The sequence below is a fragment of the Egretta garzetta genome, unplaced genomic scaffold, assembly GCF_000687185.1.
Source record: "Egretta garzetta isolate BGI_Z169 unplaced genomic scaffold, ASM68718v1 scaffold21, whole genome shotgun sequence".
Taxonomy (NCBI): Eukaryota; Metazoa; Chordata; class Aves; order Pelecaniformes; family Ardeidae; genus Egretta; species Egretta garzetta.
The window spans coordinates 119,826-133,511 of NW_009258668.1; the positions used below are offsets into that span (position 1 = coordinate 119,826).

At 44.4% G+C, this 13,686-nt stretch overlaps 1 protein-coding gene across 1 annotated transcript in view; it reads right to left on the reverse strand.

Annotated features, from left to right (window-relative positions):
- MDGA2 (MAM domain containing glycosylphosphatidylinositol anchor 2) overlaps positions 1-13,686 on the reverse strand; it is a 325,099-nt gene that overhangs the window by 13,708 nt on the left and 297,705 nt on the right. Inside the window, exons 12-14 of the mRNA XM_035888425.1 lie at positions 9,474-9,494; positions 3,476-3,631; positions 2,189-2,347 (exon numbers count right to left, since the gene is read on the reverse strand). Coding sequence (XP_035744318.1) covers positions 2,189-2,347; positions 3,476-3,631; positions 9,474-9,494 — 336 coding nt within the window. The remainder of the gene's footprint in view (positions 1-2,188; positions 2,348-3,475; positions 3,632-9,473; positions 9,495-13,686) is intronic.

Below are 13,686 nucleotides of genomic sequence, written 5' to 3' on the forward strand. Positions count from 1 at the left end.
AGCCGGGCAGAGGCGGTGCTGAGGGCCAGGGTTTGGGGGTGGGATGGCAGGGGTAGGGGAACGGTTGGGCTTGATGACCTTAAAGGGCCTTTCCAACCTAAACGATTCCGTGATTCTGTGATTGAGATTCCCTTGAGCCATCTCCTCTCCAGGCTGAGCAGCCCCAGCTCTCAGCCTCTTCCTGTAAGAGAGATGCTCCAGTCCCTTCTTCATCTTTGTGGGTTCTTTTGCTGGAGTCACTCCAGTAAGCCCATGTCTCTCTTGTCTTGGGGAGCCCAGCACTGGACCCAGAACCCCAGCTGTGCCTCACCAGTGCTGAGCAGAGGGGCAGGCCCCCATCCCTGGACCTGCTGGCCACGCTCTGCCTGGTGCAGCCCAGGAGGCTGGTGGCCAACCTCACCACAAGGGTGCATCATCTGAAACCCTGTGTCGTGATTACGTTTGGGAACATCATCACATTACAATAACCCCTTTCCTAACCCAAAGTATTTTCCAAGACCACAACCTTTAAAAACTCATTCAACTAGTTACCTCATCTATATGACTATTCATACAATCATCATGTGCTTAAATCATTGAAATCTTAGAATATTACCCATTAGGGTTTTCTTTTCATGATCCTCATGTGAACGATTTCAGTGATAGAGTTCATATCTGGGGAATCAAATTGTATGTATTTGCCGATTTCATAATTTATTTCTTGTATTCATGTTGCATTCTCGCGTGTTTCATAACATTTTGTCATGAGGAATTGAAATATTGAATTTAGGAGTCGTTTATGAGCGCGCATTCGAACACATGGCTGTTGTTGCTAATTTACTATTTGTCTGTCAATCCGCTCTTTAAAGGCAGAATAGTAAGTAATTTTGTATGAAGCCATTCAAAAGCAGATCATTTTGAACATTAGCTAAAATGATGGTAACTATGATTTGTAACATTAAGGAACCAAAGTGATATTGAGCAATCCCAGTTCTCGACAACTCTGTGTCCACTTTGCCATGGACAAATCCTATGTGACTAGGACAATCGTCATGGTCACCATCTTCACCTGTGGGTCAGCTCCTTCAGCAGCCAGATTATACATGTCGATACAAGAAATGACACATAAACAAGAAAGGGCAATCTCAGCAAAAAAGCTAAGGGCACAGACACTTGCTGAAAAGGTAACCTAGGAAAAAAACCCAAACTGCAGCAATGGGAGGGCACTGTGTTGTGGACAGACATCAGCCTCTGTGGCTGTTTTTTCTTATTCTTCATCCCAACTCTAAGCTATTCCAGAAAAACTCTTTGACCCTTTATGTTTGTAACTTTTTCCAAAAATAGTCAGACCAAATAGGGCAGTCCATATTTTTTTCACTAAGCCTGGCATGGCTCAATCGCTTCCTTTCCAAAAACAGCCAAGCTCACACTGCAATGTAGATCCAGGAGAATTTGGACCCAGGGCTGCCTTCACGTGCAGAGACAGCTAACCAAAAAATAAATGAACTTGTCTGCTCTGTTTCAAACCTGATCTCTGCCTGGAAGCAGGCGAAGGTTTCCCAAAGCAACCACCAGAATGCACTGTGAGGATGTGCCTGCCCTTGAAATATGTATAAAAATATATTAGGTCAGCTCGGCGCTGGAAAGCCTCTTGACACACTGGTAAGCACCGAGCATCCCACAGGGATTTACAGGCTTTATAAAAACTGGCGCCTATCGTTCATACTTTTACATTTTCCCACACCTTTTTTTTTTTTTTTCATACTACGCGAAGAACTTAAACGTGCGTGTTGAAAGTACTATGCCTAAAAATAGCCTTACAGATAACACCGTAAAAATATACGCTGCCACAGCTTGTGAGCAAATCGTTTGTGACTTGTACAGAGGAACCGTGTGCCGCTGCGTTGCGCACCGGCCGAGCCGCTCCAGCTGCCAGCACATGAGGAGCGCTGCTGCTAATTGCTTGGTCCTGAACCTAGCAAGGACTGACTCGAAACGCTGCGTTAGTATCAGGCAAAGTCCTTGCAAATACCACCTCCTCCCTCTTCACGCTCCAAAGTTCCCTGCTCAGAACCCCACGCATGCACGAAACACTTCCCGGCTGCAAGAGGAGCTGCTGCCAGCCTGCCGGTCAGCGGAAAATACAAGCGGACATTTCTCCTGCTATTGCTCCCGAAGTGAAAGGACAAGGTCATTGGCTTTCTCTCACCTATGTGCTGTCCATACATGTGATAGTAGAAGCTAAAACAGTAGGCTGTGTTCGTAGCTCCGTAAGGATTTTTTGGAGCGACACTGAAAACAGGACTAACAAGCCTGGCCTTTTCTCCTTCCAGCCTGGGGCGCGACGTCTCAATGTACATGTAGAAACCTAGGGAAAGTCCAAATGGAAATCGTTAGGTCGCAGACTTCAAAATCCAACACATGTACATACAGGCAGACAGCAGGGCTTTCCAGCAACTTGATTTGCATTCATCGGACATCACCATGGTTTCTGGGACATATTTCTTCTGCATAAAGCCCATGTGTTTTCCACAGCTGCTTCAAAGACATGTTTTCTACCAAGAGTAAAATCAGGGCTAGCAGGTCAGTACTCGTAAACAACTTCAAATCGATGTAACGTTGTATATGCACGAGAAAAGGAAAAAAAAAAAAAATCTTCACGATGGGGTTCAGACTTCAGCCTCAAGGTTGCAATTTGTTCCTCTAAGCAGTGAGTGGGGAGGACTTTTAAAATACAGGGAAAATACCTTGATGGAAACCTTTCAAGGAACATTTTCCACTGGCCATGTCAATCACATGTTTGAAAACTCACGTTCACAAAAGAAGACAATACTCTTTTATTCTGATCCTGGACTGGGCCAACAACAGTGGCAGTATTTACTTAATCCAACCAAGCAAATGCAATGCAGTATGGGTTTTGTTTTTTTTTTTCCCCTTTGGTAGTGTAAGCTTAGGGCGTACAATAAGGTAGCGTGAGTTACTGCAGTACTTGATAAATTCAGCACAATATGCCTGACTTTTCAAATGCAAATCTACACCGCAGTCAAGATGGCACGCTTCTGTGAAGCGGGGTAGCAGATTGAAAATTGCACATTGCAGCAGCACCCGAAGTAAAAATGGGGCAAAAAAAATCCCTCATTGTGACAGTCTGAGAGAGTCCAAGTTAGAATTTAAATGACATAAACCAGAAGAATATTTCAAGATGTGCCAGAATGGCTCCCCACTAGACTGTAACGAGAAAGCAATCGCTTTGAAAATGGCACGATAGAAACAATACAAGATGGTTAATGGCACCGTTAGTGGGTTGTGCTTTGGGACCAGCCGCACGCCTCGGCACCGGCAAGTTCTTTTAGAAGTCCTTGAAGTGCGCTTATTCGTGGTATGATTAGGAAAAACCATGTAGCTGGCTGAACTGGCTGTCCTGGACAGGTCCCTCAGCCCAAGGGAGCAGCAGAGCACCCGGTGCCGGGGGGCCAGGCACGCCGCTGGAGCTTACCTTCCTTGGAGCCAGTCCGATCTGCATTCGGCCCCGTGTTCGGGGTATACTTTGTGTCTCTAGTGGCAGTGCTTTGTTTTGTCCAGTCAAAATTGTCCGTGTCGTCTTGAGTGAAAAGGCAAATGTTTCCATCCTCAAACCCGCAGTGGAACTCTCCTGCCAATGCAGCAAATGAGCAGAAATTTAGTGGCTGAAACTATTCATCCTATGCTTGCTTGTCAAAGTACTTGTCAAGTATAACATGCACGTTGTGGGATGGTGCTTTTTAACAGCACTGGGAAATAGGGGCACATTTATTTTACATCAGTTTCTAGTGTTTAGTGTACGTTTTCTTTTGCAGTAACTGCAATGAAGAAAAAAATCACGGTCATCGATCTGTACTGGTGTTACGGGAAATTATATTCAAATCTTATCGTATCACTCCTCCTCGCGTATTCACATGTATACAGTTGCCCTTAGAGATGTCATCTCTTCGTACCCAGCTAGCATTTCTAAAAAGCTGAGAACGGGCAGCATGTCCATAAAAAATGAACTATGGGAAAAAGAAGTGAGAAGTGGGTTATTTCGGTTTAGGGATAAGGACATCAGGGTAAGAGGGCAGCAGCTTTTCAAAATGAAAACATTATCTCCAAGTGACATCTCCTAAACTGTTCTTGGTTTTTAATAGGGATGGGAAAGCAAGTAATGGCTAAAATGAGAGCAAAGGAGCTTTAGGGTAGGACATGAAGAAAATCTCTAAAAATCAGGACAGTGAAGCACGTGAATGGATTGGTCTGGAAGAGCACTGAGTCCCTGTCGCTGGATTATAATAACCAATTAGACAAATAGCTGGGAGGAAGGTTTAGGTCTACCTGAACCTGGATGGGCAGGACAGGTGACTGTATCATGTCCTGAAGACATCTCCTAGACTTTCACGAAGATTTCTGTTATGTACCTGAGGTCGAGTGGCAAAAGCTTAGGTCTAAAGAATAAAACTGCCAAGAACCCCAGACAGGAATACTGGGGTACTCTCCTTTGCGAAACACAGGCCCATGAGACACACCAGTCCAGTGAACCTACCTGCTGGGTTATGATGGGATGAGAAAGTCCTACTGTCAGGCAGGTAGGAACCAAAACCAAATCAAATCTCCAAGGTTCAGTTTTTATCTCAGAACAGAATAAGGCCCCATGGAGTAAAATGTGAGAAAGCTTAATTTTATGCACATGAACGGTTCCCACTGAGTTTACTCTTCCAGCAAAGTCAATCGATTTATCTGAGAAAACAAGCAAATCCCTCTTCTCTAGGGAGAACGCAGCTGTCTGCGTTCTGTGTCAGCTACGGCCTCCTTTATAGGGGTGCAATTTATATTCATTGTTATGAGGAACTCTAAAACCAGGCATCATGGGATTATTAATCTGTGTTAAATTGGGAAGGTATATAAACGTTTGCAGGTTTGGGTTTTTGATGAACTATAAATCTACTTAAGCCACTGGAGCTTCACTGTAAATCAGTGAAGACAGAGTGACCTGGAGCTTAGCTTGGATATGTACTGATAAGCAAGGATGCTGCTCTGCAACTTATTTAAAATCAGATAACGCTGCAGACTGAACAAGCAGGCTTGAAAAATTCATTCCAAACCACCAGGTGCATTAGGAGCGCTTCCCAAGTCTTCCTCATTCTGTTTCTGCCCATCCAAAGAGGAACACAAACCGTACCCCCTCCACAATACTCACCAGAAAACACCACTCTATACCCCCAGGCTATCACAAAAATGCAGTGCATAGGAACTTCCTTGGCTGTCAGTACCTCAAGCAGATTGACTTGATTTCTCAGTAAACCCATCAACGTTATGAGAACCTTCAAGAGCATTAATTGCCTAAATCACAGTTCCTTAACTGGTGAACATGACTGATAACCATTGGGATGATGGGGAGCCAATTTCAGGACCTTGCGGCTCAGTTTGATTCTGGAAGCAAGGTCTTCTGAATTCTGAATGTTGAAGAAGTGGCAATACAGAAAATCATTCAACAAAGGCACACCACCACGAGCATTGCAGAGAAGGAATACAAGTAGGGGCCTGGCTGTGGTTCTTCCTGAGGGACGAGCAAATCAAAGAACGAGGCCACAAGGAAACACATGCACAGATTACATCCAAAATCCTTCGACAGAGAAGAATGTGAATAGATGCAGATGGACACCTCCATCCTTATCCTGAAGACCAGGAAGATAACACCAGACCCTGACAAAGTTCTTGAAAGACACAAGGACTCGAATGAAGTGCTCTGAGCAAAATGCCAGCTGGGCCTCTCATCTCCACGAATACCTTTTACATGACTTGACCTCCAAATTTGCTTGGTTTGCACATATTCTATGCATTTGTCTTTCACCTCCACTTATGCAAGCCTTTCCTATAGCAAAACCAGTGCTGCTTCTACACAGTATGATAAAATTAAAGGCCAAAACAGTAACTAAAGGAGAAAAGTTCTGAGTACCAGATCCAGTCCTGCAGCGAAGTGAATTAACACAAAGCATTTTCAGCCATTCAGCAATTTCTAACACTGCTCCTCCAGTACCTTAAGAGCTGCATTTGCATGTCGCACCATGCCCTCAGCGCTTCATTAAGAAATTCCACATCAGCAGAACAAAAGATTTTTCTTCAAGTTAAAAAAAAATAAAAAAATATTCAGGCCAGATGAAAAAAGGTTAAGTAAAAGTTTGCCATTTATTTAATAGGAAAACACTGGCTTCATGTGGGACTCTGCCATTTGGAATACACTGGAAAAGGTTACTGCTAAATATTCTTGGCACTAAACACTTCTTAAAAAATGACAGAAGAGTAAAAATGGGAAATAGTACCCCAGGATAAGCTCAGTATTTTTCTTATGCAAGAAGTAGGAGGACTTCAATAGATCTGGGTGGTCCTGACCCGTTCATTCATGGGGTGCAGGAGGAACAGCCGGCTCTTCCAAGCACCCATGGGTGCTCCAGCTCACGCCACCGCTCAGACCACTACGGTTTGCTGAAAGCACTAACAATGGTGCCAATTACTATTAAAGACAGTGGTCAATTTTTGCCAAAGCACATGCCAGCTCTGGAAGAGGATTCAGGTTATTAACACTTTCATTGCCAATGAGGGCAAAATTTGAAACTGTTCTCAAGGTGAAACGCTCTTCATTGTAGTACAATTTTTTGTCATCTATTTCCATAAAATCCAAGTTGAATATGACTCTCTACCACCTAATCTCTTCCATAATCCAGGGGTAACATCTAGTTGCACCAATGGATATGAAATCCTTGTGGTTTACATGAAATGGTTTATATTATATGTTAGAAAATAAAATGTAGATCTGAGGCTACATCTCACTGTTTAAGTCCTTTGGTGCTACTTGCGTATGTGTTGCAGGCATCTCATAAAAAGGAAGGCCTTATGCAATGTGGTTATTCCAGAATTGAAGCAAGAAGAACATGACTTCAGTTTCCAATCTAGATGTCTTGTGCCAGTTGAATACAGCTCCTACTCTTCACTCACAATGGTGTCAATGAAATCAGAGTTCAGCCCAACAGGTTTAGAAAAAAACAGAACTTGGTTGATGTTATGTAGTATACATCATCAGCCGTGCTGTATTTTCAGTGAAATAAAATGAGACTGTAGAAAGAACAGATAATGATGAGATTGAATTTGTGTCCTGGTTTCGGCTGGGATAGAGCTAATTTTCTTCACAGTAGCTAGCACAGTGCTGTGGTTTGGATTTAGTACCAGAAGAATGTTGATAACACACGGATGTTTTCAGCTGTTGCCAAGTAGTGCTCAGACTACTCAAGGACTTTTTGAGCTTCTCCTGCTCGGCCAGGTGCATAACAAGCTGGGAGGGAGCACAGCTAGGACAGCGAACCCCAACTGACCAAAGGGCTATTCCAGACCATGGAACGTCATGCTCGGGGGGGTTAGTTGGTCGGTCGGTTGCGGGGAGAGTGCTCACTGCTTGGGGAGTGATGGCTGCTCGGGACGGGCTGGGCATCGGTCAGCGGGTGGTGAGCAATTGCATTGTGCATCATTTGTTTTATATATATTCTGTATATTCTCTTACCATTATTATTATTGCTATTGCTATTCTTCTCTCTTATTAAACTGTCTCTATCTCAACCCACGGGTCTTACTTTTTTTTTCTTTTCTCCTATTCTCTCCCCCATCCCACAGAGGGAGAGGGGGGAGTGAGCGAGCGGTGGTGCTGAGTTGCCAGCCGGGTTAAACCACGACAATTTGTTATAGAAGGCAGAATCTCTCTTCCCCAGCTTACTGGTTTGAACCCATCTGCAGACCAAGATTTCTTCCCTGTCAAAGGATTTCACTCAAAAAGTCTTTGGGGGAAAAAAATAAAAGCAGAATTTTACCATCTGTCTGCTCATCTGAAAAAAATTGCAGTGGGTACCCTACAGTTCTGGTAGGCAAGCTTTCCCATCACCCCCAGTGCAGAGAGAGGCAGACCTAGACCGAAGATGAAGGTTGCCAGAGGTGCCCGTCCTCCCTCGAGCTAACGCCGTCCCTACCGCGGGGGCAACGCGGACGCCACCCGTGCCGCACCACGCACCTACTACCGCCACTGCTTTTAACTGAGCTACAGAGACATTCTGAAAATGAGACACTTTCAGATCTTACCATCATAGAGGACTTCAGCGTGAAGCGCTTGGGATTGCAATGCATTTTTTTCTTAACATCACAGAGTATATATTTAATATATTAATTAGCAAGGGTCTAATCTACTGCTCATTTAAGTCAATGGGAGTGGTTCCTTCAGCTCCCGTGAGCTTTAAACTAAGCCCTGATTAATTATTAATGCATTGCACAAGTTCTTCTGCAAATAAGTTTAAAATTTACAGAAAGGCTCAGCCATCGTGAGTGGGAGATGGAGAGGGAGGCTGCTCGCATAGCCCCGTGCTGCTTTTCTGCTCGATTAGGGCAGCACTACAGCAGTAATAGCGGCAGAGAGAACCCCCTTCCCTTTACTTTGTGCCTACGTTGTTAAAAGCAAGAGAAATGGCAGAATATGTTCCCACAGCGAAACGTTCACTCGCTGCGGTGTGGAAGAAAATCATGAAGTAGGTAGGTGTGGGGACTGCCAGGAACAGCGTGGGTTTACTGGGACAAGCTAAAGCTCCAGCCCAGTCTCCCCCGCCTGCAACATTTGTAGGGATTTGGTTCCCATGGAGAAGCGTAAGAAGAAATTGTAAGCGAAGTCCTTTCTCCCCTGCAACATCCCCGTGCCCGAGCACCGGCACATTAGCGAATACGGAGCCAGAGTTTGCATTTTCAATCATGCCTGTGGAGCTGTCTCCTGTGAATTTGTCTAAACACTTTCACACCCTACTGAGGCTTTTGGTCTCCACATTTCTCTGTGCAAATGAGGTCCCTGATTCCTGTACGCACTGCATGAAAAAAACGTCCTTTTCGTTTGAAAGCTGCAGACGAGCTTCTGACTACCCTTGGAAGCATCAAAACAACTGAAGGACTGCAAATGTAGTTCTTATGCAAGGGTAAATTTATTCAGAAAATTTCATAAACTGACTTCCCCTCCAGGATTTTTCCCATACCTGTTGAGGCGCAGACACAGCTCCTACACAGTACTTGAACTTCCAGCTATTTCGTTTATCGGTATTTAGCTACTCCCATGACTAAACCACAGCATCACCCACACACGCTGAGCTGCAACGCCCACAAATGGGTGCTATTTCAGAACATCAGTTTTTCCCTTTGGATGAACAGTTTGGGCAGTGGGAAAGAGAGATGAGCTGGAACTATGATTTTTCCTTTCTCCATCTACTCTTGCTTTAGCGCCTCAGCAGAACAAGAGGAACAGGAACGACGACGCCAGCCCAGCTTGCACACAAAACTAAGGCGGTCCCTGCAATCCACGGGCTGCAAGCGAAATGCTTATCATTTACTTTTGAACTGTAAGGGACAACGGGCGCAGGGACAATTCTTCAGACACATAGAAGCTAAAAAGTTAAACAAATACTTACGTAGATGTGGATTTACTGGAGCTGGAAGACAGAATAAAAATAAAATTAGCACAAAGAGAAAATTCTAATCCATCAATATTCAGATTATCCTACATTTCCCATTGTTCCCTCCCCCTCAAGATCTTGATCATGGCTCCTACACTGAGATGGCCGGCAAAACTCCTAACTGCCTTTTTGAGCAAATTTTGTGGCTCCCTGGCAATCCAAAGGCAACGATTCCAGACAGCCTCTCCCATCTGTGATGTGTACGCTCCATCACTAATACCCGCAGTTTGGGGAACAAGATGCTGTAATTAAGCATCAAACCTGGATTATTGGCGGAGATATTGTAAGGATGGGGGCAGCTGCACAGCAGAACACCAGGGTGACACCTTTGAACAGGAATCCAATAAAAACCACAGAGAGGACGGATTTGTCAAAAGCAGAGGTTCTGCGTTGGCCCTTGCTTATCACTTAAAATTTCCTTTTAGCATTGCTCAAGAATACTTAACATAATGAATTACCCTTCTACTCCATGAATAATACTGTTCTTCAATTCAAGATGCCTGTGTACATACGAGTCTCAAGAAACAGACAGCAGTTGCGTTCTTCTTAGAAATGCTAATTTTCCTTTAAATAGCAGAAAACGTAAGCACAGCAAGTTTGTGAGAAGAGGTTTGATCTCTTTAGACCAAGAGTCACAACCAAGAAAAAACATGAGAGTCTTCTGGCAGACAAAACCCTCTTCTAGGGAGGATATACTTGAAAGAACTTTAAGAAGACAACGAAGGAAGGTGGCATGTGCTGTCCTAAAAAGCTGCTGGCAGTGCCAGCACAGCCTGTGCCTGCTGGAGGAGCCACATTCGGCGACCAGGACATGGACCCACCAGTGCGGCTGGGTCCTAGGTGCTGCTCTCAGAGACAGAGGAGCAGCCATCAAGCATCCCACCTCTCTGCATCCCACCTTTCCATATCCCACCTCTGCCCACTCCCCAGCCCACGGCAGGAGCAGCCCATGCTGACCCCTCACCTTGGGAGGCATCAAAAATAACTTTGTCAGCATTGCAGAGAAGGCTTGAGATAACTTTGCTGAAAAATGTTACTTCTGTTTGTTCTTTTATGGGCCTGTGCAACATCCCGCATGACACGGCAGGGCTGTTGGGTACTGGGAATCTTTGGGGAAGCTGATAAAACTGGCACTTGTACTTAGAATCACAGAATCATAGAATCATTTAGGTTGGAAAAGACCTTTAAGATCCTCAAGTCCAACCATTTACCTAACACTGCCATCCCACCACTAAACCTTGTCCCTACTTCACAGACCATGGCAAAATTACAAACCCCTCTACATCCATAGTTCTTTAATATTGAAGTTCATCTGCTGAATACCTTAAGAGGCTGAAACAGAATGAAAGCCAAACGTCAACAGTGCCTATGGATATCTCAGCCATGGGAATGGCGACCCAGGTTTAGGTCCAGAGTAACCTGGTCAATGCTAAACACAGGCAATAGGGTTTGAATGAGAAATTAAGTCTGCAGTGCTGTGCTACGTGTTTGCAGAAGGGTAAACATGGGGCTGGATGACTTAAGAAACTGGGCCCTTCTGCTACAAGCCCTTACGCAACTGAGAAACGGAAGGATCCTAAGCTCACAGGTGGAATTGCATGTTATTAACGGAAAACCTGAAATAAAATTTTATCTCCAAATAATGGGTGCATCTGGTAACGCCAGGCTTCTGTATGAGTGTTATTCGATGTTTTCTTGCTGCCCTTCCCATGCCACGTTTACAGACACGAACTCTTGGTTTGTGACCCCAGCCACGGATCCTGCGTAGCTCTGGATTCAATCCAAAGTTTTCAAAACAGCTCTAAATTAGCAACTCTGCCATTTTATCTTGCCTTCTCTGAAACAAATGAACAGTGATTTGCCCCAATGCAGTCTTCTTAAGAAACTTAGTCATTACATTATATTAGATAATCTCATAGCTTTTACCAACAAATTATCTTTCATTCTCCGAGAAACATTCATTTTGTGAAATCCTTGAGTGACTGAACTTGGAATTAGCTGAAATTGCTGGGAACTACATTTACTGATGCTTGATTTGTAACTAAATGTACGGGCTTTTATGGAAACTATCATCAGCATGTAACCTTGAGTCATGCTATTCAGCTTGCTCACAGCAGAGCAAAGAAGGCTTCTTGCCAAGCTAGTTTCGGTTCACACTGATTGACAAAAGCCGAAAAACAAATTAAAGGAAAAGACCTTTAAGATCCTCAAGTCCAACCATTTACCTAACACTGCCATCCCACCACTAAACCTTGTCCCTACTTCACAGACCATGGCAAAATTACAAACCCCTCTACATCCATAGTTCTTTAATATTGAAGTTCATCTGCTGAATACCTTAAGAGGCTGAAACAGAATGAAAGCCAAACGTCAACAGTGCCTATGGATATCTCAGCCATGGGAATGGCGACCCAGGTTTAGGTCCAGAGTAACCTGGTCAATGCTAAACACAGGCAATAGGGTTTGAATGAGAAATTAAGTCTGCAGTGCTGTGCTACGTGTTTGCAGAAGGGTAAACATGGGGCTGGATGACTTAAGAAACTGGGCCCTTCTGCTACAAGCCCTTACGCAACTGAGAAACGGAAGGATCCTAAGCTCACAGGTGGAATTGCATGTTATTAACGGAAAACCTGAAATAAAATTTTATCTCCAAATAATGGGTGCATCTGGTAACGCCAGGCTTCTGTATGAGTGTTATTCGATGTTTTCTTGCTGCCCTTCCCATGCCACGTTTACAGACACGAACTCTTGGTTTGTGACCCCAGCCACGGATCCTGCGTAGCTCTGGATTCAATCCAAAGTTTTCAAAACAGCTCTAAATTAGCAACTCTGCCATTTTATCTTGCCTTCTCTGAAACAAATGAACAGTGATTTGCCCCAATGCAGTCTTCTTAAGAAACTTAGTCATTACATTATATTAGATAATCTCATAGCTTTTACCAACAAATTATCTTTCATTCTCTGAGAAACATTCATTTTGTGAAATCCTTGAGTGACTGAACTTGGAATTAGCTGAAATTGCTGGGAACTACATTTACTGATGCTTGATTTGTAACTAAATGTACGGGCTTTTATGGAAACTATCATCAGCATGTAACCTTGAGTCATGCTATTCAGCTTGCTCACAGCAGAGCAAAGAAGGCTTCTTGCCAAGCTAGTTTCGGTTCACACTGATTGACAAAAGCCGAAAAACAAATTAAAGCCGTTACGCTGAACTTATCTAACATCATAAACTAGGGGAAAAAAACCCACCCCAACCAAAAAAAAAACAAACCAGAAAGCCCAAGTAATAGAGCACGCAGCTACAGGGCAAGTTGCAAAGGTCTGGCTCTCACCACGGAAAGGGAAGGTTGCTGCGGGTACGACACGCAGGTAGCAAGTTAAATTAGCCATAGAGGGAAATTATTGGGTGAGCGAGGGATTAAATTCCCAAGGCTGATTTTGAAATATCTGGAAAATCTGTGCACCTCAGAGGGTTATCGCTGCTCTGCTCACCTGACCCTGGCTCGTGCTGGGAAGAAGGTTTTGCTGGTAGAGAATCTCGGGGGGAGAACAAAGCGTCATGAAATGTTTGAGCTTGGTTAGAGCCAAGAGGGATGATCCCTTAATCTTCCTGCCGCTCCGCCAGCAAGCAGAGAATAAAACCTGCTGGAGTTTCAGTTTCTCAGACGGTTTTACTTTACAGCGAGCTGTATTTGTGCAGGTCACGGCAGAAAAATCATAGAATCATAGAATCATAGAATGTTTAGGGTTGGAAGGGACCACTAGTGGTCATCTAGTCCAACCCCCCTGCAGTGAGCAGGGACACTGCTAACTAGATCAGATTGCTCACAGCCCCATCCAACCTGGCCTTGAATGTTCCCAGGGATGGGGCCTCCACTACCTCTCTGGGCAACCTGTTCCAGTGTTTTACCACCCTCATTGTAAAAAATTTCTTCCTTACCTCTAGCCTGAGCCTACCCTGTTCTAGTTTAAAACCCTTTCCCCTTGTCCTAACACAGCTGGCCCTACTAAAAAGACGTTCCCCATCTTTCCTATAGGCCCCCTTTAGGTACTGGAAGGCCGTAATCAGGTCTCCCCACAGCCTTCTTTTCTCCAGACTGAACAAGCCCAACTCTCTCAGCCTGGCCTCATAGGAGAGGGGCTCCAGCCCCCGGATCATTTTTGT